The sequence below is a fragment of the Gallus gallus genome, chromosome 2 (genome assembly GCF_016699485.2).
Source record: "Gallus gallus isolate bGalGal1 chromosome 2, bGalGal1.mat.broiler.GRCg7b, whole genome shotgun sequence".
Taxonomy (NCBI): Eukaryota; Metazoa; Chordata; class Aves; order Galliformes; family Phasianidae; genus Gallus; species Gallus gallus.
The window spans coordinates 144,524,869-144,550,781 of NC_052533.1; the positions used below are offsets into that span (position 1 = coordinate 144,524,869).

General features: G+C 40.0%; 1 protein-coding gene across 8 annotated transcripts in view; it reads right to left on the bottom strand.

Annotated features, from left to right (window-relative positions):
- The window catches only part of TRAPPC9 (trafficking protein particle complex 9), a 474,624-nt gene extending 449,625 nt beyond the window's left edge, over positions 1–24,999 (bottom strand). For 6 of the 8 annotated variants that reach the window (XM_004940062.5, XM_040690622.2, XM_040690621.2 and 3 more), the window contains exons 1-9: positions 24,948–24,999; positions 23,377–23,977; positions 16,480–16,625; positions 15,274–15,402; positions 12,258–12,284; positions 10,899–11,020; positions 8,730–8,855; positions 3,341–3,557; positions 1,570–1,713 (exon numbers count right to left, since the gene is read on the bottom strand). In XM_004940062.5, the coding sequence (XP_004940119.1) occupies positions 1,570–1,713; positions 3,341–3,557; positions 8,730–8,855; positions 10,899–11,020; positions 12,258–12,284; positions 15,274–15,402; positions 16,480–16,625; positions 23,377–23,960 (1,495 nt within the window). In that variant the 5' untranslated portion in view covers positions 23,961–23,977; positions 24,948–24,999. Of the gene's footprint in view, positions 1–1,569; positions 1,714–3,340; positions 3,558–8,729; positions 8,856–10,898; positions 11,021–12,257; positions 12,285–15,273; positions 15,403–16,479; positions 16,626–23,376; positions 23,978–24,511 lie in introns of all 8 variants that reach the window. The other 2 variants (XM_040690620.2, XM_015283239.4) reach the window with 2 other exon arrangements.
- Positions 25,000–25,913: the final 914 nt, after the last annotated feature.

A 25,913-nucleotide genomic window follows, 5' to 3' on the forward strand; every position in this document is an offset into this window, starting at 1 on the left:
TATCACTAAAACACGTCCACAGACACCATGTCCACACATCTCTTAAATGCCTCCAGACATGGGGACAGCACTGTTCCCCTGAGCAGCCCCTGTCAAATGCATGATCACACTCTCCATAAAGAAATTCTTTCTTATGTCCTGCCTGAACCTCCCCTGACACAACTTCAGACCTTCAGCTTTCTATCACCTGTCACCTGAGGAAAGAAAAAAAACACCTTCTTCATTAGAAACTCTGCAGGCAGTTGTAGAGAACCATGAGGTCTCCCTTCAGCCTCCTCCAAACTAAACAAACCCAATTCCATCAGTCTCAGTCTTGTAGTATGGGACCAAAAACTGAACAGTACTCAAGGTTTGATCTCATGAGTGCCATGTACAAGGGGACAATCCCTTCCCTAGTCCTGCTGCCACACTACTCCTGATGCAGGCCAGGATGTCCTTCACCTTCTTGGCCACCTGGGCACACTGCTAGCTCATGCTCAGCCAGCTGTCAAACAGCAGCCCCAGAACACCACTAGTGATCAGCCACCAAATTAATTTCCACTCACCAGAATTTCTTGACCAATGCCAGCCAGGCAGCTTTTTTTTTAACCCATGTCCAAGCCATGAGCAGCCAGTTTCTCCAGGAATATACTGTGGGAAACTGTGTCAAATACTTTACCAAACTCTAGATAAATAATACCCACAGCCCCTTCCCCCATCTACTGAGTGGGTAACCTTGTTATGGAAATCAAGTTAGGTAGGATCTGCCTTTTGTAAACCCACGCTGGCTGCATGTGATCACTTGATTCTCCTATATGTGACATCTGCTCTATAAACTTCCCAGGTACCAAAGTCAGATTGACAGTCTTAAAATCCTCTGGATCCTCTTTCCAGCTCTTTGTAAGAGTTGGGTGAACTAAGGTTCCCCTCCCATGGCAACTTTCAAGCTTTCTCCAGTGAAGGTGCTCCTCCCCTCCTCTTACAGATGGATCCCATCAGCTCCCAGCAGACAGGTTTCTCTAAGAAGCCCAACACCCCTGGCTATAACCCCAGTCCTGCAACAATGCGTTGATCCACCAGATCTAAGTGGTACTTTCAAAGCATTTTCCTTTGACTGATAAAGAGAAGATCACCTGTGCTCCAGAGCCTGTTACAGCTGCTCATCCACTCCACCAAAGTTTCATCAGAAAACCCACAGCAGAACTACAGCAGACTCTTCTTTTCTTCCCCAATTACTCTCAATCTCTTCACTGCTGCTAGCATTTTCTAATGATGCTTTTTATTTTTTTAATCCACAACACAAATTAAGCTCTCCAATCATGCACCTAATATTTACAGAGGAAATCAAGCACTGAAGCAGTCAATTTGCAGATGGAAAACATTTAAGAAATCTTTATTTAGATGCTATATATTAAGGTCAGAATACTGCGATATTTAAAATTATTAACACTGGACACTTGATTGATTGCCAGCAAACAGCTACACAGTGCACACAATCCTCTAATTTCTGTCCTCTCCATTACTTCTCAAATGAAGTATACTTTAAAAACAGTACAGAATAAAGAACAGATAACTTTTTTAAAATCATACCTTGATCAGAAAGAAAATCCAGCATGGTCTGGAGAAGGAAAGACAGATGTCTGACAGATAGGGCAGGATTGCCCATTCTTCTGGAAGCATATACTAGCTCATGAAGCAAACGCATCTGCACTGCAGCCCATCCTCTATGAGTTCCTACAAAGTAAACAGTCATTTCATTTATTTACTCTCAAGGTAGAAGTCATAAAATAAACAATTTTATTTGGTTTCCTGTATATATTAAGCAGTAATTTAATGATTCATAAAAATCACCCAATGGAACTAATAATTACAAAACCCAAAGCTTGAACTCAAAGTGATAGGAAAAACAAGGTCTTTGGATTTCCTTTTGTTTTTAAATGTAAAGCAATTTTTGTTTTATGTTCCTGTCTCCTGTCTATATCATTGGAATTTAGAAAAGGAAGTTAACACTTCCCACAAAGAAAAAACACAATGCACAAATTTTTGAACTTTTATAACAAGAAATTCATACCAGATTTCATGCAAAAACTTAATTTTCATCCGAACATAGTACTTCCTAAAGCTATCTAAAGATCAAGCCATGCCAATATTTTGTTATGTTTTGTTGCCATGCAACTGATGGCAGTAGAGGGTTAGTCTGACAAAATGCCGTCTGACATAAAAGTGCATATGAAGCAAAGGTGTGAAACTGAATTCCTCCATGTGGAAAAAAAATGGCACCCGTTGCACTCTTCAGTGCTGAACGATGGGCGATGAGTTTCAGCAGTGGCTTCAGGAAGTGATGTGAAAGGCAAGCCACATTCCTGACTGTCACCACATGAAGGTGCCACACCATAAGATGAAGAGCGTTGACCAACTCATCCACACAAATCAGCAATGGTAGTGTCTAAGCTGAAGAAGAGTGCTTTGTAAATGAAAATTTACTCTATCAAATAACGTTCTTGTACTCTTCATATCTGTTGCAGTTTCCATGGAAATAAATAGGAGGCAATACTTCTGGTGCAGCCAATGTCTGTTCAAACATAGCTTACCTGAAGAATGGTGGCAGACAGTATAAAACTTGCAGAAAGCAAAGACAGTACTTGCAGCTATAGGAATAGCCACTTGTTATTATGAGCTGGTTTTGCTTTGGATTGTTATTGTGTTTTTTCTTTATTTTTTAATAGATGCAAAAAAAAAAAAATAGCAATTCAAAAGATATATAGCACCTAAAATTATTTAAATATTTAAAAGCTAGTCTTACAGATAATATCAATTGATTTAACCTGTGGAGAAACATGACATATTTGACCTTACAGATACAAATGCAACCACACACACACGTAATTACATCTATATTTGTGTGTCTATGTATAAAAATATGGAAGAATCTTTCATTCTTTGATTATAAGCCATATCAAAATGAATACAATTCCTGAAACACAAAGTTGAAAGCACATAATTAAAAAATACTCAGAAATAAAATATGACCTTTTTTATATTGACAAACATAAAATCACAAAGACATTGTGAAACAATAGAAGAGAAGCTTTCATTAATAAAATACATTTGCTACAAACAGAGGAACATAGCAATACATTCAGCAGCAGCTTTCAGAAATTCCAAACTATCAAAAGCAACACCAGCAAAAAGCAAAGGTGCTGTTTTGAAGAGCTGCTCTTTTTGCCACAATTAGTTTCAGATAGGTAAAGGATTTGGGTTTTATTTGACATTTCTCAAGGAAGTTGAGACTATAGTTAGTCTCAATAAAGCCAGCTGAGTGACACCGTAAGCAAATGCATGCTCCTGCAGAAACATTTACCTTTGCTGAAATCTTTAGGATCCAGTGATAAGCTATAGCCAGGGAGAGTTTCCAAAAGCAATTTGTAGCAGGCCCTCCAGCCAGGCTCCGGTATGCTGGGTGCAGCACACTGCATTGCTGCTATACGCTTGAAAAAAGCAGACTTTCGGTGAAAACCAATTCGTTCATACAGCTCTGAAAGAATACTGTAACGCTGGATTTTTTCTTCTTCTGAGAGCTGAAATTGAAAGGGAAAAGAAAATGTAACTGTTTTTAATTAAAGACAGTTTTCAAGCATGTATCTGAGTAACAGAAAAAAAAGAAAGAAAGAAAAAATGTAATAGGCATCTCCACCACAGAAGGCCAGCATGTTTGCACACAGCCAGGCATGCCAAACCCTGCCAGGAAATCTTCAGCTTACTTCAGAAGTTCATCAGCTAACAAGAACAGCAAAGATGCATTTTCTGAACAACTTAGTTAGTTATCAGCACTATGAAATGTAAGTCAGAACAGCTAAAAATAACAAAAGAGTTTCGTATTTTATGGGTGATACTTCACATGATATTCAGGTGCACAGTAAGAACACAAAAATACACCGCTTCCAAAAACTACTGATTTATCAGTATTTAAACGCTTTCACCACTTCAAGGGCAAACTTAAAAGCTAATCTTGAAAACTCAGGCTACGAAAGCAAAGAAACTAAACCCTCAATTTGTATGAGTCTCTGATCTTGTAAATCACAAAATGTTCCTTCCATGATACCATACCTACGCAAACTGTCAACACATGGGGCAGAATTCAGTGAAAGGTTAAGCCCCATTAGGTTTCAAGTACAAACAAACTTGGTAAGCCACTGCCAATATACTCTACTGTAGCTTGCCAATGTATTTGCACAAGACCCATGCAATTGCTCCTTTCCTGTTACGAATGAGAGTCTTGCTTAGAAATCAGGCAGCCAAGAAGAAACTTCTCTGCAATAAGACTCAAAGCTACCAACTCCTCCACCTCTACAGCGCCAAGGAGGCTGTGGATGCCCCATCCCTGGAGGCATTCAAGGCCAGGCTGGATGTGGCTCTGGGCAGCCTGGTCTGGTGGTTGGAGACCCTGCACATAGCAGGGGGGTTGAAACTCGATGTTCATTCCTTTTCAACCCGTGCCATTCTATGATTCTATGATCCCAGTAACAAGTAAAGCGAGTTCTCAAAATAGGTCAATGGTGACACCTAGTGCACAATACCGAACATGCACAAACAAATGCAATACCAAATATTATTTTGTTACTCTGTAAAATACGTTAGCAGCTTTACAGGCACTTATGATGACAAAGTTCATAGAAAAATAGCACTAATGGACACAAGCCAGAATTTCTGCAAATCATTCTTCAAAACGGAAAGCATCAATCTGAATTCTGTGTTTAATGTCATAGAATCATACAGGTTGGAAAAGACCACTAAGTTCACCCAGTCCAGACATCAGTCTATCACCACCATGCTCACTAAGCCATGCCCATCACTGCCACATCTACGTGCTTCTTGAAAGCCTCCATGGACAGCGACTCCACCACCTCCCTGGGCAGCCCTGTTCCAATAACTGCAGGCACTTTCAGACTCTGAAAGTCAAAAGACTATAGGTACACTAATAACTTTTACAGAAATAATTATTATAAAGCTTCAAAACATTTTTTAATCACATAAATGCTGACATCGTTACAAAATCATGAGAAAACTGTTTTCAAAAGTCACTACTATTCTTGGGCAGAAGGGATGTGTCACAAAGAACGCTCAAAGAAGCTTAGAGCTTTCAGAGAGCACCATGACCTTATCTGACAGCTCAAATCCCGGTAGTTCAAAAGATTCAGAGACACAGACAGACTAGCAAATCATTCCAGCCAGTGTCAGACAAGTTCTGAAGCTGAAGTCGCTCCTTCCCCTGCAAACATGAGACTGCACAATGAAAACCACAGCACAACCACCGAACAGACCAATCCTCTAACAGGAGCTGTAAAAAGGCAATTGTACTGAGCTGAAAATGCAGCTAGAAAGAAAATAAGGCACAAAAATAAAATACAGATCAATTTAAGAGCAGTTTATCAGAATCTTGAAAAGCTAGCATCCAGAAAGAACATTTTAGGTTTTACATTATTTCACCCACTCAGGCAGAGAAGCTGCTCCAACTTCTTCCTCCCTCCCCCTTTTATGTCATTTTTAAAAACCTAGTGAAATATAAAAAATGACAGCAGAATTGAAAAGGGCACTTTGATCAAGTATGAGAGTCAGAAAAGCTTAAATAAGTTACCAAAACTATTTCTCAAATACAAAACACTGTCAGTATTCACACACGTCCAGAAACTAAATTGCTAAGATGGGAAGAGAATCACAGAATCATAGAATAGCTCAGGCTGGAAGCGACCTTAAAGACCACCCAACTCCAGCCCCATGCCCTGGGCACGGACATCTTCCACTAGATCAGGTATCCAAAAGCCCTATCCAATGCCCTGAGCATTTGCAGGGTTGGGGCATGCACAGCTCCTCTGGGCAGGACCTCACCATCCTCACAGTGAAGAATTACTGATATCTAAGCTAAACCTACTGGTTTCTAGCTTAAAAGCCATTATTCCTTGTCATGTCTTTACACTCCCTGATAAACGGCCATGATAGCTTTACAGATGGATGTGAGCACACACTAATTGGAAACAGCTGAGAGGCTACAGATTCTCTTAAAGTTTTTATTTTTACCCTATTTGAGTAAGTTTTCAACACTGACACCACTTGTCACTCAAAGCTACTCACATTTATTTTTTGCAGTTGCTGAAAGCTATGCTTCATCACAACAGAGACACCAAAATTGTGTTTTCCCTCAGCACAAATAGGTCAGTGTCACCACTCAAGGGCTTAAAAGAAACAAGAAAACAATCCCACACAGATACACCAACTAATTATTTCGGGGAGGGCTGTAGCAGGCATTCAGCACACTATCAGTGCAGCAACACAAACACCTTCCCTAGCCTCATAAATTTGTAGAATTTTAACACACGGATGCAAAATCGCCAACACTGAAAAGCAGAGCATCTTTTCTAGCTGATTAATTTTCATTTAATTGTTACAACAAGCCAAGTCAGCAACCACAACTGTAAAGGCTGTAGTTCACTATCCAAGCAAATGAGAAAGCTTTGTATCAGACTTCTTTTAAGGTAAGCTTTCGTGCTTGTTACATGATTTTTGATTATTCCTAACTACATTAAAGTAAACTTTTATAATCTCAGTTCCTTTGTAATTGGCAGTTACAATTCATTCTTCATAATTGGATGCAAAGATAAGTCTTAATACCCTGGAGCCCTCTTAAAACCAGAAGACTCATTACATAATTTTACAAGACTGAGGAGATCAAATACATGTGGAAAGAAATCACGTTTCCTCTCCATCAGAGACACTTTATTCTGTGTTTTTCTACTATCTCATATTGGTTGTGCTGATGTTCTACCTACCTGCAAGAGGCAAATACAGTACTCTGTTTGTTTTTCTGGTTTACGTATACAAAGATGCATCTGCAGGGTCAATAGCTGATGCGATACATCAAAGTAACGTTATGGAAAAAATAAAGAAGAGAGAAACAGAGCAGCTGGCTGGTAAGAGAAGCAGTGGGGTTTCCAGACTGCCCAAATTTATTTGTTGTCTCCTGTGCAGCAGGTGGCAGAAACAAAGATGCCTTTTCATCATGTTTTTCCTCTACGAGCTTTTCCCAAGGACCTACTCAAACTCACAGTTGTTTCTATCTGAGACACTGGAGCTGTCTTGGGCAAGCTTTGATCAGGACAGGTGCTGCGTTCTGACCGGCTGCCAAACTTTGTGCTTCTGTATAACTTAGCAGCTATTTGAATGCCTTATATACTTTGACATTTACTAAATTCTGCTTTTTTTTTTTGTTTGCTCTGAAATTTACAACATAATGGGATGGGGGAGGAGAACAAGGGATTCTCCCAATGAAGGTAATTACTTCCATAATAAACACAACACTGCAGCAACACCTGAGCTTGCAGGCCAAGAGAATGACAATGCAAGAGTTACCAGGGAAAAATACTGGCACAGCGGCTTCACAAGAATACTGGCAGCCTATATTAAAGGCTACTGGCTACTGCCAGGGAAAGAGACTACATAATTAAGAAGAAGATCCTTAGCACTGAAAAAATTGCAGCATTTTAGGCTCTCTGACAAAACCCATGATTTTTGTAAGAGTTTATTAACTAATGAAATTCTCCTCTCCTTGGGTTAGAAAAAAATGAGAGCATTTCTAGGTTTAACGATCAAAACAGATTATCTCCTGGTGAGCATCTGAAAGATGCAATCAGAATTCCACCAAAAGTATTATCTTCAAAGTACATCAATTATTCTGCTTCTCTCATTAATTTGCCATCCTGATCTGGGCTTTAGCTCAATGCTGAGGACTTTAACTGCTAGTCTCGCCAAGCCAGAATGAGCAGAAAAGGAAAAAGAGTGAGACACCTAACAGCTTATAACAAATAGTTCCAAGCACAGCTGTTTTTGGTAAGCAGTGACACTGCCATGAGACACTGATACCATCTTGTTTTGCAGTGGTATGGACATCTGCTTAGCTGTATGTGAATGAGAACACCAGAACTCAGCTCTAACTAGAGAGGCTCAGGATAATCTCTGCAGGAACTGTGCATACAGCCAAAGTCATAGCTGCATGAACGCAGTATTCATTTTTCATAATGAAAATCTCTTACTTGAATATTATCAAGTGTTAAAAAGCTGAACTAGTACTCTAAAGCAAGTACTTACAAAGTATAGAAACCACTCAAATACTACCTGTGATTACCCACAACAATGTTCAACTCTTCCCTGAAACAAGAAAGGTCTACGTGCACTTTTCTCCTTCACATGTTGCCTCCTGGTCTCACAGTTCCAAATACTTTTTTCCTCTGAATTCCTAATTTGGCATTCCCAAACCTGGGACTGCATAACAAAAATGCAGTTCAATAGTGATACTAATTATACTCTGAACTGACTCTGCAACAGACCGTTCCTGATTTTCTGTTTCACTGAACAAGATACAATCAAGAAATAAAAATTCTTCACAGGAGAGCTGTCCTAAGTAGCTGTTTTTCCCTAGCACAACTCAATGGAATAACAATTGAACACTTTCCCTTCATTAGAGAGAGAATCATCAGTAGAGTCCAATCTCAAAGTAAGTCCCCGTATTTTTTAATGAGCTCTGAACACCTCCGAAATCAAGCCCTAGTGAGAAGCAAGGGAATGAGAAGCAAGTAGCAGATGGTTTTCGCCATCTGAGATACAGAAAAGAAACTGGAGTCTCCTAAAAGTGAGTGAGTTTCACATCTGAGGGTAATCTCAAGCAAGAATGGAAAATTAACTGGACTTTCTGCACTTACCTGGCGAAGATTGATATAAACTGCATTCTGAAGGAACTCGGAGGCTTCCATGCTCCTTTTCTGTATTGCAAGGACTCTCACGGCCTTCACACAGGCTTCCAGTTCAATAACACCTGCATTCTTGTACTTGAAGAGAGAAAAGCTTAAAGTACGGTACCTGCTAGATTTGATAAGTACTTCTCAGCACATAGATCAGCTGTCACATCTCACAAAAGCCAGCAATTCCCTAATGCTAGTGACTATACCATTAAATTATCAACATATGACCAAGTAAAAATTAAGGCGTCATCTAAAAATGTTACTGTGCAAAACAACTGTTTTCAGCATCTTCACTCACATTTATTGTTTTGAGACACTGCACAGCTTCACATCTTAGAGTTCAGATGAGTAAAGAAGTTGGGAATATTGGTATCATTCTGGATAACCTCAGATACGTGGGAAATTAAAGTGCAGGCTTGTAACAAAGTGATAGTTTCTACCTGCATGATACAATACCTATATAAGCTGAAAGCTGTTGTTTGACAGCTCAGTTTTAAGTTCTTCACCACATAAAATTGTTCTATCAAGGTAAATGGAAATCTGTTTTGCCCTCTCTACTTAACACAAAATACATCACATGGCACAGGAAACTGTACCAACACAACTGTAGTTTTACTGCTTCAATTTTATCCTCAGTTTTAACAGTATCATCGATCACAAACCATTCTAGGTTTTCTTATATGTTTATCATGTTTGGAACTTAGTGGGGGAAATACAGCTCAGAAAGAAATGCAAGAGTAACCACCAAAGCACAGTTATATATTACTTTCTTGTGCATTTGAGATATCAGCAAAAACAAAGTACTGGAGATTGAATCAATTTCAGAAGATGCTGAGAAGGTTTCTTATGCTCAGTGATAACATGAAAAATGTGTAGAAAGTGCTGCTTCCTCAGCACTACAGCAAATTATTCTATGTGTAGATCTCAGACAGACAAAAGCTAAATACACTTGTGTTGAACAGGACAAAATTATTTGTTATTTGCAAGTGAAGCTGTAGAGAGGCAAAGTTATTACTTGTTAAGAGCACAACGGATATTATTATAACCAAAATATGCATATCCTGATCAAGTTATCCTTCTAAAGAAATCACATTCTCTCTAAATGTGTAACTTACCCTTACGATAGCATGAAAAGCCTAATGTATACTTGAGAATTACTGTTATATTGACAGATTCAAATGTATCTGCCAAAACTGCCACACTCCAGTGCTTCTAAGCCCAAATTAACTCACAGACACAAATCACACTGTTTCATTTAGATAATTTCCCTTCAGTACAAGCGTGGAAATGACATCTCATGTTCACATAGCTCCATTTAAAGATACTTTTAAATATCAAAAAATAATTGGAAGGAGAAAAAAGGATTAAGGGATAAATAACTGCATGGTAACAAATAAAAAATTGGCTTTAGTTTCAACAAGGATATTAAGCCACTCTTGGTATAGCAAGAAATTATTTTACTGCATATTATCAAAGCAAACATGAAGCTACCTTACTATCTTATGCTCTGAACATCTGCACAAAAATCTAAAAAAAAGTTCCCATAGAGGTGAAAACAATTTAATTTTTGTAAATCCTCATTTCTGTTTGTCCTTCGCATTTCTTCCACAATCCCACCTCTCCACCTGCACTAACAGCCACCCTCTCTGAACCCTCTTATAAAACCATATCCAGCCTCATCAACCCCTTCAGAAACGCCTGGATTCCCCAGAGATCCCTCCAGCAGGCACAGCAAATAAGCATCCAGCTCACACAGTGCATGAAAGCTTCAATTTGCTGATGTATGTAATAAAGGCTCCAAATAGAACTAGTAATTAACAAACCTTCCACACACGTAGTACTTTTTCTTAAGAGTGCTTTAAAAATTTAAGACAATTAATCCAAAAGCTCCAGGTATAAGTAGGCATTGTAAATAGTTCCCTCAGCATGTTGCTGTTTCAGGTACCACCTTTGACCAATGGCCACAGATGTCCCAATTGCACTCAGTGCAGCAGCATAAATTGTTCCCATTTGTTCCATTATTGTGTTTTAAAAATTATAATGCACATGCTCTAGAGGATCCTCTGAAACTATAAGCACAGCACTTATTTAGAAGAATTTCAGAGACATTTCAAAGCTGAGCAGGAATACCTTGCCATAGTACGAAATGGCTTCCTTATATTTATCGATGATGTCTTCAGGACTAAGGCAATTCTTGGCACGTCCTATCTCAGCACTGGTATCTGCATTTATCCCATTTGAAGTCAGAGCACCTAGAACAGAACAGGATAAGAAATGAGCAGAAGAACTTTGTGTAAGTATTAAATATCTCAGAACAAGAAAAAAAAACTGGGCTATGCTGCAATTTTAAGCAGAGCATATACAAAGCATCTGCCCTACCTAGCAAATACTGGCTCTGTTTCACTGTTTCCCTACACCACATTAAAGTGCAAAAAAAAATAAATACATAAATAAAAATCAATCATAAATCAGTAAACAGAACATAACAAAAACAAAACAAGGAAAAGAACCCTCAATCTTTCATAGTTATTTGAGTATTTGGACTACAAATAAAATATTGGATTGCTAAAATTAGATTATGGCCACATCTGTTTATGCAAATTTTAATCACTGAGCTTTACTTCGCTTTAATTACAAACATATTTCTAAAGCATACACAAAAAAAAAGTGCAAGTTTTTTTCTAACATAATTACCTAAAGGTAATCTCCTCCAATCGTTTAAAACAAATCCTTCCCTATGTCCAATCTCAGAAAACCAAGTGGTACAGCGTACTAAAGGCCACCAAATCTGAGCCCTCCACATTAATAAAAACAATTTCCTGGGGCTCAAGCGAAATAGTAAGAATTTGCTCTTCTTATATATGAAAGAAGGAAGGAGATGGAGAGAGTCTTTATATTTACAGGGGATGAGAATCTGAAATAGAGGCCAAGGAAATCTGCGTATTACGAAGTGCATGAAAATTTTATTTCTATAACTCAGTTTTATTGCAGAGTTAATAATGTTGGAAACATACATCAAAGGTTTAGGAACGCTCTGTATCTCTTTACATGGGACTTAATCTCCAGGATTACATGCCTCAATTTATACAGGAATTGATTTCTCCAGGTGGATAACTGGAAAGAAATGTTCCTGTCTCAGAGCGGGACCTAGCTCTCAATAGACAGAGAAAAGTACCGTGAAGATACCTTCCACTCATTCTGTATATTCAGATATATGTTACTTTATATGCTCAAACACTAAAGTACTTTCTCCTATGCCTGTCAACATTAGAAGAATTATATCACAGGCATCTGTAGATGAATGCTTTCAGGTGTTTTACAGAAGCTAACAGCAAAATCTTTGTTCATGATGATTCAAGATTTAAAGCTAAAACCTGAAGCATCAGGAATCTGTACTGGTTTTGGCAAGTGGCAGTAACTATGCAAACACAAAACAAATGCAAGTAATAACAAGAAAATAATTTGGAAACATGCATGAAAATAATGTACCTGGATCAATGAGAACTTCTTGTGCCCCTAAAAGGAGGAACAAAAATGATTCTTTTTCAGCCTTAAATATAGCCAACAAAATAAGCTCTTACAGTGTTTCATAATAATCATCAGGCTTGAATGAAATCACAAAGCCTATTAGAATCATCACTGCTATTTTGAAGGACTACCAATTATATATCAAGTAGTCACCACATGGTAAATCTCTTTGGTAAATCTCAAGTGTAGAAGTACTATCAACTTGCAATGAACTCCAAAAACAGGTCAAGAAAAACTGAATCATTTTCACTGTACACTTTAAAGCCAACTTCCTTTTCTCTTGTCTTGCTTTAGGTGGCAAATTTTTGTCACAGTCCACTTCTATTCTGACTTCAGGTCCTACAGTGCTTAAACCTCCATTAAATCCACACAGTACTCTAGAAGAACTTTTTTGAAGAGCTGTATCCAACACATCCCCTCTGATTACCACCACAGAGGGTGGTGAGGCACTGGAACAGGTTGCCCAAGGAGGTTGTGGATGCCTGGAGGCATTCAAGGCCAGGCTGGATGTGGCTCTGGGCAGCCTGGTCTGGTGGTTGGCGACCCTGCACGTAGCAGGGGGGTTGAAACTTGATGACCACTGTGGTCCTTTTCAGGCCATTCTATGATTCTATGACTATCATTAATTTCAGACCATCGGATTTTTTAATTAATGGAGAAAAGCCAGACTACTCTCAAAGTTGACAAGAAGTGTATAAAACTTGGATTAATAGATGTGTAACTCCTTGCTGACCTAAGCTTTGATTCAGCATGGCAATAAAGTTAAGAATCGAGGGTTAAGCAGCCTAGAACAACACTTTATGAGAAAGGTAGGACCTCCCTTCAATTAATTTACTTGATCTCCAAACTAACAAAGTAGAGATTTAGAGCCAAATCAACAGGATACTCCGAAACTCCCACTCATGTTTCCTAATTCTGCTTGGAGGAGTAGGGAGGTCAGGTGTTAAGAGCATAGTACTTCAAACAAAATAAAACAAAACATCTAGTAAGCTAAAAATGAAGTAACGTCATCTTATGTGATGTGCAAAGTCATACTTCTTTAAAATGTCAAAACTCCCTTTTCATGGCCAGCGTGGTACTGCAGTGCACAGGTTCAAATAATGACCAAGGAAGAATATTTGGTTTTGGATAAAAAGCCAACACTCCATGGTTCTCTCCCTCCCTGAGGCAAGTCCTTCAAACTCTACGCTATTCATTCTCTTCTGAACAAACTATTCCTATCAAAAGAGCTTCAAAAAAAAGTTGAAGGGTGAATCAACCCCAACCAGACAATAACCTGATGGCTACAACACTTCCCAGGTATGTATTTAAAAGTATTTCAATTCTCCTTAGTAGGGAAAAAAAAAAAAAAAAACCACTAACACCTCCCTCCTGAGGGTTTAGTCTGCATCAGAGAAGGAGTGACAATACGAATGCTTCTCTCTCCAGAGATGCTTTTGATATGTTTTAAAGCAGATAAACACAACAGTTTGTTTGAGCAGCCAGGCCAAAAGTTGGTGTTTTTAATGGAAAAAATGCCAAATTGTTGAAGTCCTGTGAGATTCATAACAATAACACTTCTCTTGACCAAGTCTGGGCACAAGATAGTCCCAAGAAACCCTGTGCTGGCAAGGCTGAAGTACAGGCACAAGAAGAGGTGCAATTCCAGGCACATCAGTAAGCAATACAGATAACTAACACATCTACATTCCTTAAAAGTAGGAATATACACATACGTCTTTTTTTTTTATTTGCCTAAAATTTGCAAATCCCTTTTGCATCCAGCCTGATTCCTTTAACAACATAGATTATAAACAACGGCGTAGTTCACAGAGTTAAAGCATTGAAAAGAAACTGTAAAAGGAAAAGATGTAAGAACAAATGCTGTATGACTAGACAGAGTTCAGAACTTCACAACTGATTTGTTACCCACTTCACTAACAAGGAGGACCCGTTAGAAACGAACAGATTGCAACGCATACTGTTAAAGATTTGTTGAAAGATGGAAAAAGATTAATAACTGTGTGAAGTTTTACCCTAACGAGCAATATAAAATGCACTATCAGTCATGGGATCAAAGGGACAGATTTTAACACCTAGACGTTATCTCTGAAGTTGGCATTCTCTCCCTAAATACAATACATACTACAGATAATAGATGATTAAAGATGGGTGGAGCTGTTGTTTAAAAGGAATTAATTCTAACTGCACAGCACACACAGGTACTCAGACCAGCACTTAAACCCAGAGTCTGTTTCAGTACTGTGGAAGACTGTAAATACATACAAATATATATTAAAAAATACGAACAGCTCTACTGGATGAGACCAAAGGCCCTGTTCACCATCCTCTCTCTCACCAAGCACATAAAAACAATGCAATTTATTATCATATTATCATATTTCACCTTGCCTTCAGTAACTTATAGCTCAGACATTCTGAATGCACATATTTCACAATAATTAATGCAACTTTTTCTTTCATTATCCTAGCCATCCTCTCCTGGAAGCCACAAAAGCTTTCAGGAGCCTCAATATCATGTAGCAAGTGTTAGATTATGCAATTAAAAGCTCATCTGCACAATCACAGTAGAGCATTGAGAAACAATGAGTTGAGCCCAGTAATTTAATCAGAGTAGACAGAACTGTCCAGGAGTCTTAACTCTCTTGATGGGTTTCACAGGCTGCTCTCCAAGTCACCTTAACAGACTGAGGGATGTTACTGTCTACCATCCTATGGATTTAGGATGCAGGGGAAGAGCACCCTGGTATTGTGCAAGACTTCTTAGGGGATACACAGGAGATTAATCAACAGCAGGGAAAAGGAGGAATGAAGGCAGATTAAGGAGGAACAAATATGCAGATTAAGAAGGAACAAATATGGAACGATGGATAGATAAGGGGAGTGTGTACCCGTGTGTGTGGAGGTTTGAGTACAAACAACTGGAATGGGGCTCTGAGTCACAGTGCTTGAAATAAAAGTCAAATTCTTTGCTTACCTGGCCTGTGCCTGTTGCCTGCCTCAGCAGAAAGAGAGCCTCCTTGTGCCCTACGTGATCCAACTTTACCTCCTGTCCCACCAGGGTAATGATAGATGACTGATGCTGAACATAACCCCTCAAGAGCAGCTAAAAAAAAAAAAAGAAAGAAAAAAAACAGCAGATTAGTAAAGATACTTTCAAGAAGTGAAGTATCACGTAGAAGCATCTATTTACATGAATATGAGGTATGCTTCAGTTGGAGATGAAGGCAGTGGAAAAGGCTGAGATAGTCAACGTCCTTTTTATCTCTGTCCTCACTGGTAACATTTAGGCTGCTCAAGTCCCCATGCCTACTAGCATAATCTGTAGGAATAAGTGTTATCCACAGTAGAGGAAGAAAGGCATCCAAAGTACTTAAACCAATTAGACACAAATCCACAAAACCAGTTAGGATGCTCCTGAGGATGCAGGCAGCTGGCCAGTGTCATTGTGAGACCACTTTCTTACACCTTGAACAGGGGGAGCTTTATAACAACTGGACAAAGGGAAACATCACACCCGTCACCAGGAAGAAGGTACCAGGGCTCTACAAAGCATTTAGGAAGCCCAATGGACTCAGCTTTCCAGCAAGGCTATAAAAAAATCCTTCTGGAAGCCATTTCCAAGCACATGAATAACAAGACGGTGACTTCAAACAGCAAACATCCATTTATCAATGATAAGTAAGATCTCAGCAATCTCTCTGCCTCCTCTGATGAGATTATTAGCTCAGTGGGCGCAGGAAAAGAAGTAGATGTTGTATACCTTAACATTTGCAATGTCTTGAGACAAAGCAATCTTTATAGCCAAAACAATAAGACTGATTTGGGGAGGTGGGCTATAAAGCAGGTGAAAATGCTAGGTTCAAAGGACTGACCAGCAGTGCAAAGTCCAAACAGTCACCGGTTACTAATGGTGTCCTCTTTCAGGAATCAGGGGACAACATTCTTTAATAAGAGCACTTAGGAAGCCAAAGGGACTTCCAAGTAGAACAGTAAAGGTGAAAATAAAAGGAAGATGTGTAAGTTAAACACTTGTGGCTTTGGTAGATGTTAAGGCAAAAATATCTTCTAATAACAGTTGATCATAGATACCTGCAGGAAAGATTTTGAAATCATCTGTATACTTCACTGAAAAAAAAAAAGAAACATTTTCCAAAGAAGTTATTTTATCAATTAAACTCACCTCCGAGCCACAGGAAGTCATTTACGGACCGCAGAAGTTCCACGGCCATGTGATAGTGCACCAAGGAATCTTGTAACATCCCAGCCTGTAAACACAGGTCACCAACGTGCTTCCGCATCCGGCCTTGACAGCGTTTCTTATAGTGCCTGCAAAATACAGGACGCAATATGAAGTTATTTCCAAGAAACGACTATCCGAGGTAATGAACACCTGAAGTCAATTTTCCTTCCTCTTTAATAATAGATTGACATTACTGTACTCTGCTTCTCTGAGCAAGCATCCAGTGTGAATTCTAAGCAACGCAATATGCAAAAGTAAAAGAAACAGCATTTGGAGGAGATACCGAAAAGAAAAATGCATTGCATATTCTGGCTATACATCATTTATATACATGTAGTTGGATATAAAAGACCACCCTTCAGAGCACTTGAACAGCCTTGCCTACATTAAAGAAACACCATCTTTCTGGAAATGTTATGCTTCATGAACAAAGAACATGTTAAAGCCATGATTAGCAATATGATTAAGTCTTCAGCTCCTTTCCATTTTCAGCCTATTCCACATTTAACACTCAGTATAACCACTGCCGCTTCAGGCAAGGGCTGACAGGGTTTCACCTGCTACTCTTTTTCCATTTGTTCAAATAAAATCTGACCCAGCATCAGCAATACAATTTCCTTCCTTCCCCAAACAAAATTACTACACAACACCAATGCAGCCTTATTGAAGATATTTTTACACTTTGTAGAACTAGAAAGGCAATCAGGACACAAATCAATGCAATAAAGACACAAAGCTCACTACTTTATTATTATTATTTAATAAGTTGCAGTCAAAGAAATGTAATAGATGCGATGTGGGACATACTATACTTCCAAAGCATCTCATGATTTAAGACATTTATGCCCCATCCCTGGAGGTGATCAAGGCCAGGTTGGATGGGGCCCTGGGCAGCCTGGTCTAGCATTAAATGGGGAGGTTGGTGGCCCTGTCTGTGGCAGGGGGGTTGGAGATTCATGATCCCTGTGGTCCCTTCCAACCCAGCTCATTCTGTGATCCTGTGATTCAGGAGAGCTCAGTCACCATTCAGAGTAATGCTACTCTTTTTTGAGTCTATGAGCAATCCTTCAGGTCTCCCCTTCAGCAGATGTATTCCCTAGCAAGAATATCCTTACTCTACCTCACACTGCTTAGAATTAAATTTCAGCCCAGCTAATGTACTCATTTATCTACATCTCTCCAATAGTGTATCTTTACTATCTAATAACGTCTTCCAAGCATATGAATATAGAAATACATGCATACGTATGACATATAATTTCATGATCCAAAATTCACATCAAGGAAAATAAGTCTTTTTATGTTTAGACAGTAGATTGAAACACAAGGAAGCCAACTGAGAATGAAGTTTTAATTGAAGGAATTGCTGTGGATGTCGTCCCTTGTTATATGGCAGGAGTCTATCCAAACAACCTGGATAACATGGGCTTCCAAAAATACAAAGGACCACATCAGATTGACTGTCATGGCTTTGTTTTTAACTTGTATCAGCTCTAGCTGTACTTTTATCATTACCTAGCATATTCAAACCTAATTCAGCAATTCAAGACACAGGTAATGTGCCTTTTATGAGACACTGAACTTTTATACCCCAAAGTAAGGCTTGAGTAAATGGGGGAATGTCATGATTACGTAATTAAAGGGGACCTGAGGTAGTGGTTTTCCCAGAACTGGGAAGGAAACAGTTCCATTCTAATTCCTTTCAAATATGCAAACACCTCAAAGTTTTTCACCCTACATTTTCAAGTAATCTGTAGATTTATGGACAAACTACATTTCTTACTCTCTAAAAACTGTAGTTTTAAAGCTTTTTCCTCCAGATTTTCCAGATTATATGTTAAGCTTATAAATATGAATCATACAGCAAAAGCAAAAGGGACAGTGCCAGGCAGCTGACCCAGAATTTAACACCCAAACCATTTCAACAATACTGCCTCACTAGCAGCACTTCCTAACCAGTACCTCATTTTGCCAAAACCTTATGCATGCAGTCACTCATTACAATATAACTTGGATGTCAACAAGCACTGCTTATTCAAAACATTTCTCTTCTAGGAACTATTCCTGTTTATAAACAAAAAGATCAATTCATTCCTGATGATGAAAACATTTACCTCTAATTATTCAAAGACCAAATTCACTCAATGTACATTTAAGCTCTTAAATATTATGCCAAGAAAGGATTTACTTCTTATGATCCCTGCAACCACTCATTATCCTCCTGGAAAACACCTTCTCATGAATTACAGAGAAAGTTTGCGTTGTACAGATGTAGAAACTGTGTCTTACTTTAGCTCTCACAGTGTCACACGAGGAATTCCCACTATTTTTCAGTTAGTGCAAGTGTGTCAAAAAATATAAAAGGGGAAGATTTCAATAAGCTAAACCCACTCTTCATGGACAGAAAAACTCCATTCATTTGGTATTTGGGATGCTTGCTTCAGAAAAAATCTCATGCCTACAACATCAGGTGATTAAGATTAAGATGATCAGAGGGCTGCAGCACCTTTCCTGTGAGGAAAGGTTGAGGGAACTGGGCTTGTTTAGCTTGGAGAAGAGAAGGCTCTGGGAGACCTCACTGTGGCCTTCCAGTACTTGAAGGGTGCTTATAAACAGGAGTGGGAACAGCTGTTTACAAGAGTGGATAGTGATAGGACAAGGGGGAATGGTCTTAAACTGTGACAGGGGAGGTTTAGGTTGGATATTAGGAGGAAGTTTTTCCACACAGAGGGTGGTGACACACTGGAACAAGTTGCCCAAGGAGGTTGTGGACACCCCATCCCTGAAGGCATTCAAGGCCAGGCTGGATGTGGCTCTGGGCATCCTGGTCTGGTGGTCGGCGACCCTGCACATAGCAGAGGGTTTGAACTCAGTGATCATTGTGGTCATTTTCAACCCAGGCCATTCTATGATTCTATGATTAAAGGCATGACGAAGCAACGGATGGTTTCTTCAGTCCATATGGGTTGCAAATTTAATGGGAAAAAAATATACAGGCATATTTATCTCAGCATGAAATTCCAAAATGATTACTCATTGTAACATTCAGTTGGCTGTGCTTCACAGCTTTACCTGAAGGATCAGGCCACAAAGCTGAAAGCAAGCAGTGTATAGATATCTCCTCTCTCTACTTTCATTTTGATTAAAACATCGGTTAATTATTTTGGTTCTTTACAGCTTAGCTCTGTTTGATGACAGGAAGCTCACACACAGTAATGGCTACTTTCTGTCCATCAGGTCCTTCTCATTCCCCACTGACAAGAGCTGTTTCTCTTTTGTCCAGAAGATCATTTAAGACAGTCTTAGCAAAGCCACTCCCATCTCTCACAATGACACCATAAAAAACTGTTCCTGAACTGTCCTCAAAGAAAGTCATGCCCTATGATATAGGACCACATATGGAAAATATCAGCAATCCAAAACCACCTCCAGCATCTGTAAATACAGCTGACTACAAAAGGAATTTTCAGTCTTATTCTATGAAGTAGTTTGCTTGTGTTCATCTGGTACTTAACGTACATTTCACTCTTCAAAATAACAGTGACCATCACCAGCAGTACCCACAACTACTGCCTGAAAGTAGAGGACAATTAATCTGGCCTGGGAACCACACAGCACTACTCATTTGCAATTCTACTGCATTTAATACGTAGGATATGTTTTCCCCCTTCATCCCCATTCTAGGAGGCCAGGATAGTTTTTATACAAAAGCTGGACTTACAGTATTACATTTCAAGACAGAAATTATTCCCACTACAAACCATCCAGTAATGAGTTTGAAGGACTTCCTGAATCCTCAATATTTCAGAATGGCTAAATTTAAAAACAAGAAACATGCAAAATGAATTTGCAAAATTCATGCAGAATGCTTCAATGAAAACTTCCATCCAATTCCGCCAATTCCAATTAACATGCAGAACTACAGACATCACCAATCATAACATTAATCTGACTTCAAACACAGCAGCATTTCAACAACTGCCAGAAGGTCTGAATTTGGAAACCAAACACAGGCAGCAACAGCTTCATGGTTTTGGAGTTTAAAGGACAAAGCAAATTCCAGAGGCTAGCAGCCGCCTTAGCATACTATGTGTGCCCTACAAAAAAAAAATAAAATAAAATAAAATAAAATCAGCACTGCTACCAAATATAATTGCCAAATGTGCCAAAAAAGGGTCAACGACAGTCGTAAGGCTCCAGGCAGCAATTGTTTGTGTGTGTACTGAAAAAACAAAGAGAAAAAGCGACACTAAACTATGCAATGAAGGCAGAGTGGAGAGGCAGTGTATGGAGGAAAGCTAACTATTTTGAAACGTACGCAGTCACAGCCTACCTTTTTAGACCCAACAACAAACTCACAGGGCAGTATGAGAGAAGGAGGAAAAGAAAGGAACAAAACAAAAATTAGAAAGACAGAACAGAAATAAAATAAACAGCCACATACACATCCTGAGATATCACAAAGTCTGACAAGTCAGTAAACAAACCCCATCTACACAGTATAGAGAAGCAAGAAGTATAGAGAAACAAATCCCATCTACACACATCCAGTAATAGAGCCCTACCTTCTCACCACTCAGTAGTATTAAAAGGATCCCTTACCAGCATTAAAAGAGAAAGAAACTGATTAAAAACCATGTTCCTGACGTATAAACTGCATCTAAAAGACAATGATCATGTCACATTGATTATGAAATTGAGTGGCAAATATTAATTCTTGGTATTAATGTTAGTCTTATCAACTGAACATCAATCCTATCGAGTTTTGACCATAAATATTAACCTTAATAGTTCACAGTAAATTGCACAAGAAAAGCCTATTTTAAGAGATTGGGTAGTTTTAATTAGTCTTCATGTGATCATACATTTGTGACTTAACATATTTTCTCTCACTATACATAACCAGCTTCCCAAAAGAAGCTGTTTCATTTGCTTGCCTGTTCTCTTCGCATGCAGCCCATGCATTTAGGCAACCTTTATTCCTCACTGAACAGACTTACACAGTGCAGCATCCTGCAAAGACACAAACTGGACTGAAGAAGGTCCTCTCTAACCCTGTGTCTCCATATTTCCACTTACTGCAACGCATCCCCCCTAATTAGGGAATCTGTCGCTGCTAAACAGAATGTGTTACAATTACAACACTTCATTTCAAGCCAAGAAATACAATAATAAAAATCCTAGCATTTCGCATCTAAAGACTTCGGCTGGAAGGTTTAATATAGTTTAATAAACCGACCATAGTTCAACCCACTTCACAGGCCTGAATTTCTGCTAGGTAGAACACAGAAGCCAGAATACACTGTGCTGTGTGAAAGGTACCTGCACAGAGAAGCTCATGTATACTACGCACATTTACTTCTCTCAGTGAAGGACAACTCTTCTTAAAATAGACATAGTAACTCCACAGTAAAACAAAAGCTAAAATATACTCTTTCAAACCAAAGAAGAAGTTTATAATATTTATTTTCTCAAAACAGTGAGGTACATCAATACTTAATTAAACTTAACTAATTAAACTTAATTAAAGTACACCACTGATTCAAACTTAATGAAAAATTATTTTGAAGACATAATCAAACGCCACAACTAATTCTGAGACTCCAGCAAAGATTTCTGGCAAACTGGAACACAAAATCTTGGTGATTAAGTTATCACATTCACTCAAAATGCATCCCAATGAAAGCTAAGCTTCCAAACGGGGTCACCTAGTCTACAAAATGTTGCTGCCCACAGAGAGTACAAAAAACAGTAACAAAAACTAACACTACCAATGAAAGTTGGGTATTGCATATTAGGAAGAAGTTCTTTAGTGTGAAAGTAACACTGGAACAGGTTGCCCAGAGAAGCTGTGAATGCCCCCTCCCTGGAAGCATTTGAGACCAGGCTGGATGGGGCTTTGAGCAACCTGGTCTAGAGGGAGGTGTCCCTGCCTATAGCAGGGGGGTTGGAACTAGATGATCTTAAACATCCCTTCCAACACAAACCATTCTATGATTCTAACTAATCAGAACACCCATAGAGTAGCTAGCATAGGGGACAACATGGACTAATGAGTTAGAGCAAGTTCAGCTGTGTGAACTTGCTCCAGTGGCCCTGGAGCAGAGGAGAAGGGTGCTGCTGACCCATCAACATGGATGTGAAAGGTATTATTTTCATGCACACTATGTAACCTGATAGGACTTGCACTCTTCTCTCTTCTCTGAGACCAAAGGAAGAAAGATGGTTGATTCCATCCTTTGACTTCAAGTAGTGGAGCCAAACAAACTTCGCACCTACCTACAGGCAAAAGGCCACAAATATTAATTCCTAACACCAGAACTATGTAACAGATCTGAAAGTTGAGCGAGCACATGATTAAGGGAATCATGTGACAGGAGGAGGAAAAAAAACTGTAACACAGGGAAAACCAAACTTGTTCTCACAATTGTGAGAACAATAGCAAAACGTGATGGGTCAAAACTATCAAATAATAACATGAAAATGAAAGACAGGGAAAGATGTTGAACTTAAGAAGCCAAGATAAAAAGATATAAAATGAACTGAGGTAAACTGAATTTTGTTAATAACACTGTATATCTACAAACCCTTTGAATCCTTCCTCAAAAACTCTCATTATAACAGAATCCATCAGACGTCTCCTGTGACATCTTCCTACTACTTAGTTAGCCTCATAAATTATTTCAACACCTATACAAACTGAAAACATCAAATGAAGTCACACCACAAAAATTAAATTCTCTTAAACAGCAGCAGATTCACACAAGAAGATATGAGCACAACTACTGCAGCAAAGTACACTTTGTCCTTTCTAGCAGGCTTGTTCTAGCTGCTTACCTACTGTCTGTGTCCAGCCCTACAAAATCCTTCTTCTCAAAAGGAACGCAGAGCAGTGGGATCTTGTCTCCAGACTTATCAGTGGCTCTATCAAGCCGCTTAGACTCCAACACAATAAAAAGGGATTCAATGAAATCTTCTATTCTCTTCTCCACAGTTTCACATTCGTCATAACTGGGGTAAAATGCCACATCTGTTCGGGGCTGCTCTGCAATCTCTCCTTGAAGGCCAAAGACAAACAGCCGGGAGTCATAGAGTGTGGAGCCATACATCTCCTTCTGCAGATGGAACTTTTCAAACGTCTGAGGCCAGTCCTTGGCAGAAGAGCAGTCTGTTATAGTTATCAGCCCCACAACTTTGCGGTGCGTCTGAAAATCCCCCCATTCGTTGTTCTCCGGGGGATAATGGTGCCTGTAGCGGATGTACAGCACGCGCTGAGAGTCGCGCACGTTGACTTGGCTCACGGCTGAAATCCGCTTGTAGATCCTAAAAAAGCTCTCTTCTGGTACAATGCCGATGGGCTGGACCACAACTAGGAGGGTCTGATGATCCTCAGCACACTGCATGTAGTCAGGAACACTCATTTTGCACCAACTGCAGACTAGTAAGAGATAAATGTGTATTATTTAACACTCAGAAGCACACACAGATGCTGAATAAAGGCAGGGCTTTATCACAAAGATCATATAATTGTTTGAACAGGAAGGGGACCCTTAAAGGTCACCTCATTCAACTTCCCTGCAACCAACACGGACATCTACAGCTCCATCAGGGTGCTCAGAGCTCCATCCAGCCCAATCCCAAACACTGTATATTATGCGCTGCTTTAAACTGCCGCCAAAAAACACCTGTGCATTTGCTTGTTTTCAGCCAGATCATTTCACACAGGTGCAAGACAAATGTCAGTGCAGCACACGGGACAGCACCCTGCTAATGGGGCCGTGGAGGAAATGCTGAACTCCTCAGCACAGACTTCCCTGAGCCTCAGGCTCTGCAGTCAGCCTCCGTGACACACCTTGAGGAGGTACGCAGCCCTGTGTGCAGTGGGATGTGGACTACCAAACAACAAGAACAGCCAAACTTCACACAGCCACGCTTTCCTAAGGACCAGGAAAATCAGGTCCAAAGTACTTACTACTGAGAATAAAGTGGTTATTTCCTCAAAGATCAGCAGAAGGACCATAAAAATAGTTTGGAATTCAATATCTGGGATTCCTTTCCCCTTGAGCTATCCCAAACTGCATTTCTGTGGCTGTGCCCGAGCCCTGCACTGCTCCGTGGCCCCAACCACGGGCATCTGCCAGCTCCAGAGCTGCACCCACCACCAGGAACAAGCAGCGCAGCTTTCAGCTGGCACCACACGAACAAGGAAAGAGGCTCCAACCCATTCTGACATCAGAAAGAAGGCGTTTTGCCGGGCGACCCGCCGCTTCCCACCCCGCACCCCGTAAGGAAAGGGGCTGAGGGGCAGCGTGAGGTGAAGGGGGGGAGGTGTCCCAGGGGTTGGAGAGGGGAGAGAGGCGCGGCCGCCTCAGGGTCCCGCGCTGAGGGGAGCGGAGGGGCGCACTCACAGCCGGGACAGGAGCCGCCCCCTCCTGCTGCTGCCGGACGCACGGGGCGGGCGGCGGCGGAACTGACGGCAATGGGCGCCCGCGGGGCGGCGCATGCGCGGGGCGGCAGCGCTGTGGTGGCCGCAGTTTGCGCCGCGTTCGCCTCTTGTGGTGGTGCTAAAATACAAGAGGGTCTAAATTACTAAATTTACTGTTATGCAGGCAGTCCAAAGCAGATTGCAGTCTCATATATTGACAGACAATTAGTGGGAGTGGGGCAGTCTCCGCAAAAAGAAGACTGGAGAAAATGACTTTCATTTCGTTTAGAAAGCATAACTCTTTAAATTTCCTAAAACATACAAATTTAACCTTAGTTTAACGCGAACATTCCAGGAATATAAAAATTAAGAACTTTGAGCTGATAATTAATATTGAGATCCCTCAAAGCTCACAGTAAGTTTTGGGAACCTCAGTACAGAGAGGACATGGAGGTGCTGGAGCAGGTCCAAAGGCTTGTGAAGAGCTTGGAGAATATGCCCCATGAGGAGAGACTGAAGGAACTGGGGCTGTTTAGTCTGGGGGAAAAGGAGACTGAGGGGAGACCTTATTGTGCTCTGCCAATATCAGAAAGGTGCTTACAGTGAGAGCGGGGTTGGTCTCTTCTCACTGCTGACAGGTGACAGGACAAGGGGAAATGGCCTCAAGTTGCACCAGGGTAAGTTTAGGTTGGATATCAGGAAACACTTATTTACAGAAAGGCTTGTTAAGCCCTGGAATAGGCTCCCCAGGGAGGTGGTTAAGTCACCATCCCTGGATGTGTTTAAGAACCGTTTGGATGTGGTGCTCAGGGACATGATTTAGTAGAGGGTTGCTGGTTAGGGTAGTATGGCTAGGTCATGCTTGGATGATCTTCAGGGTCTTTTTCAAGCTGAGTGATTCTATGATTCTCTCAGCAGACTTTGTTATAAGTGCATTGCTGTCAAAAGA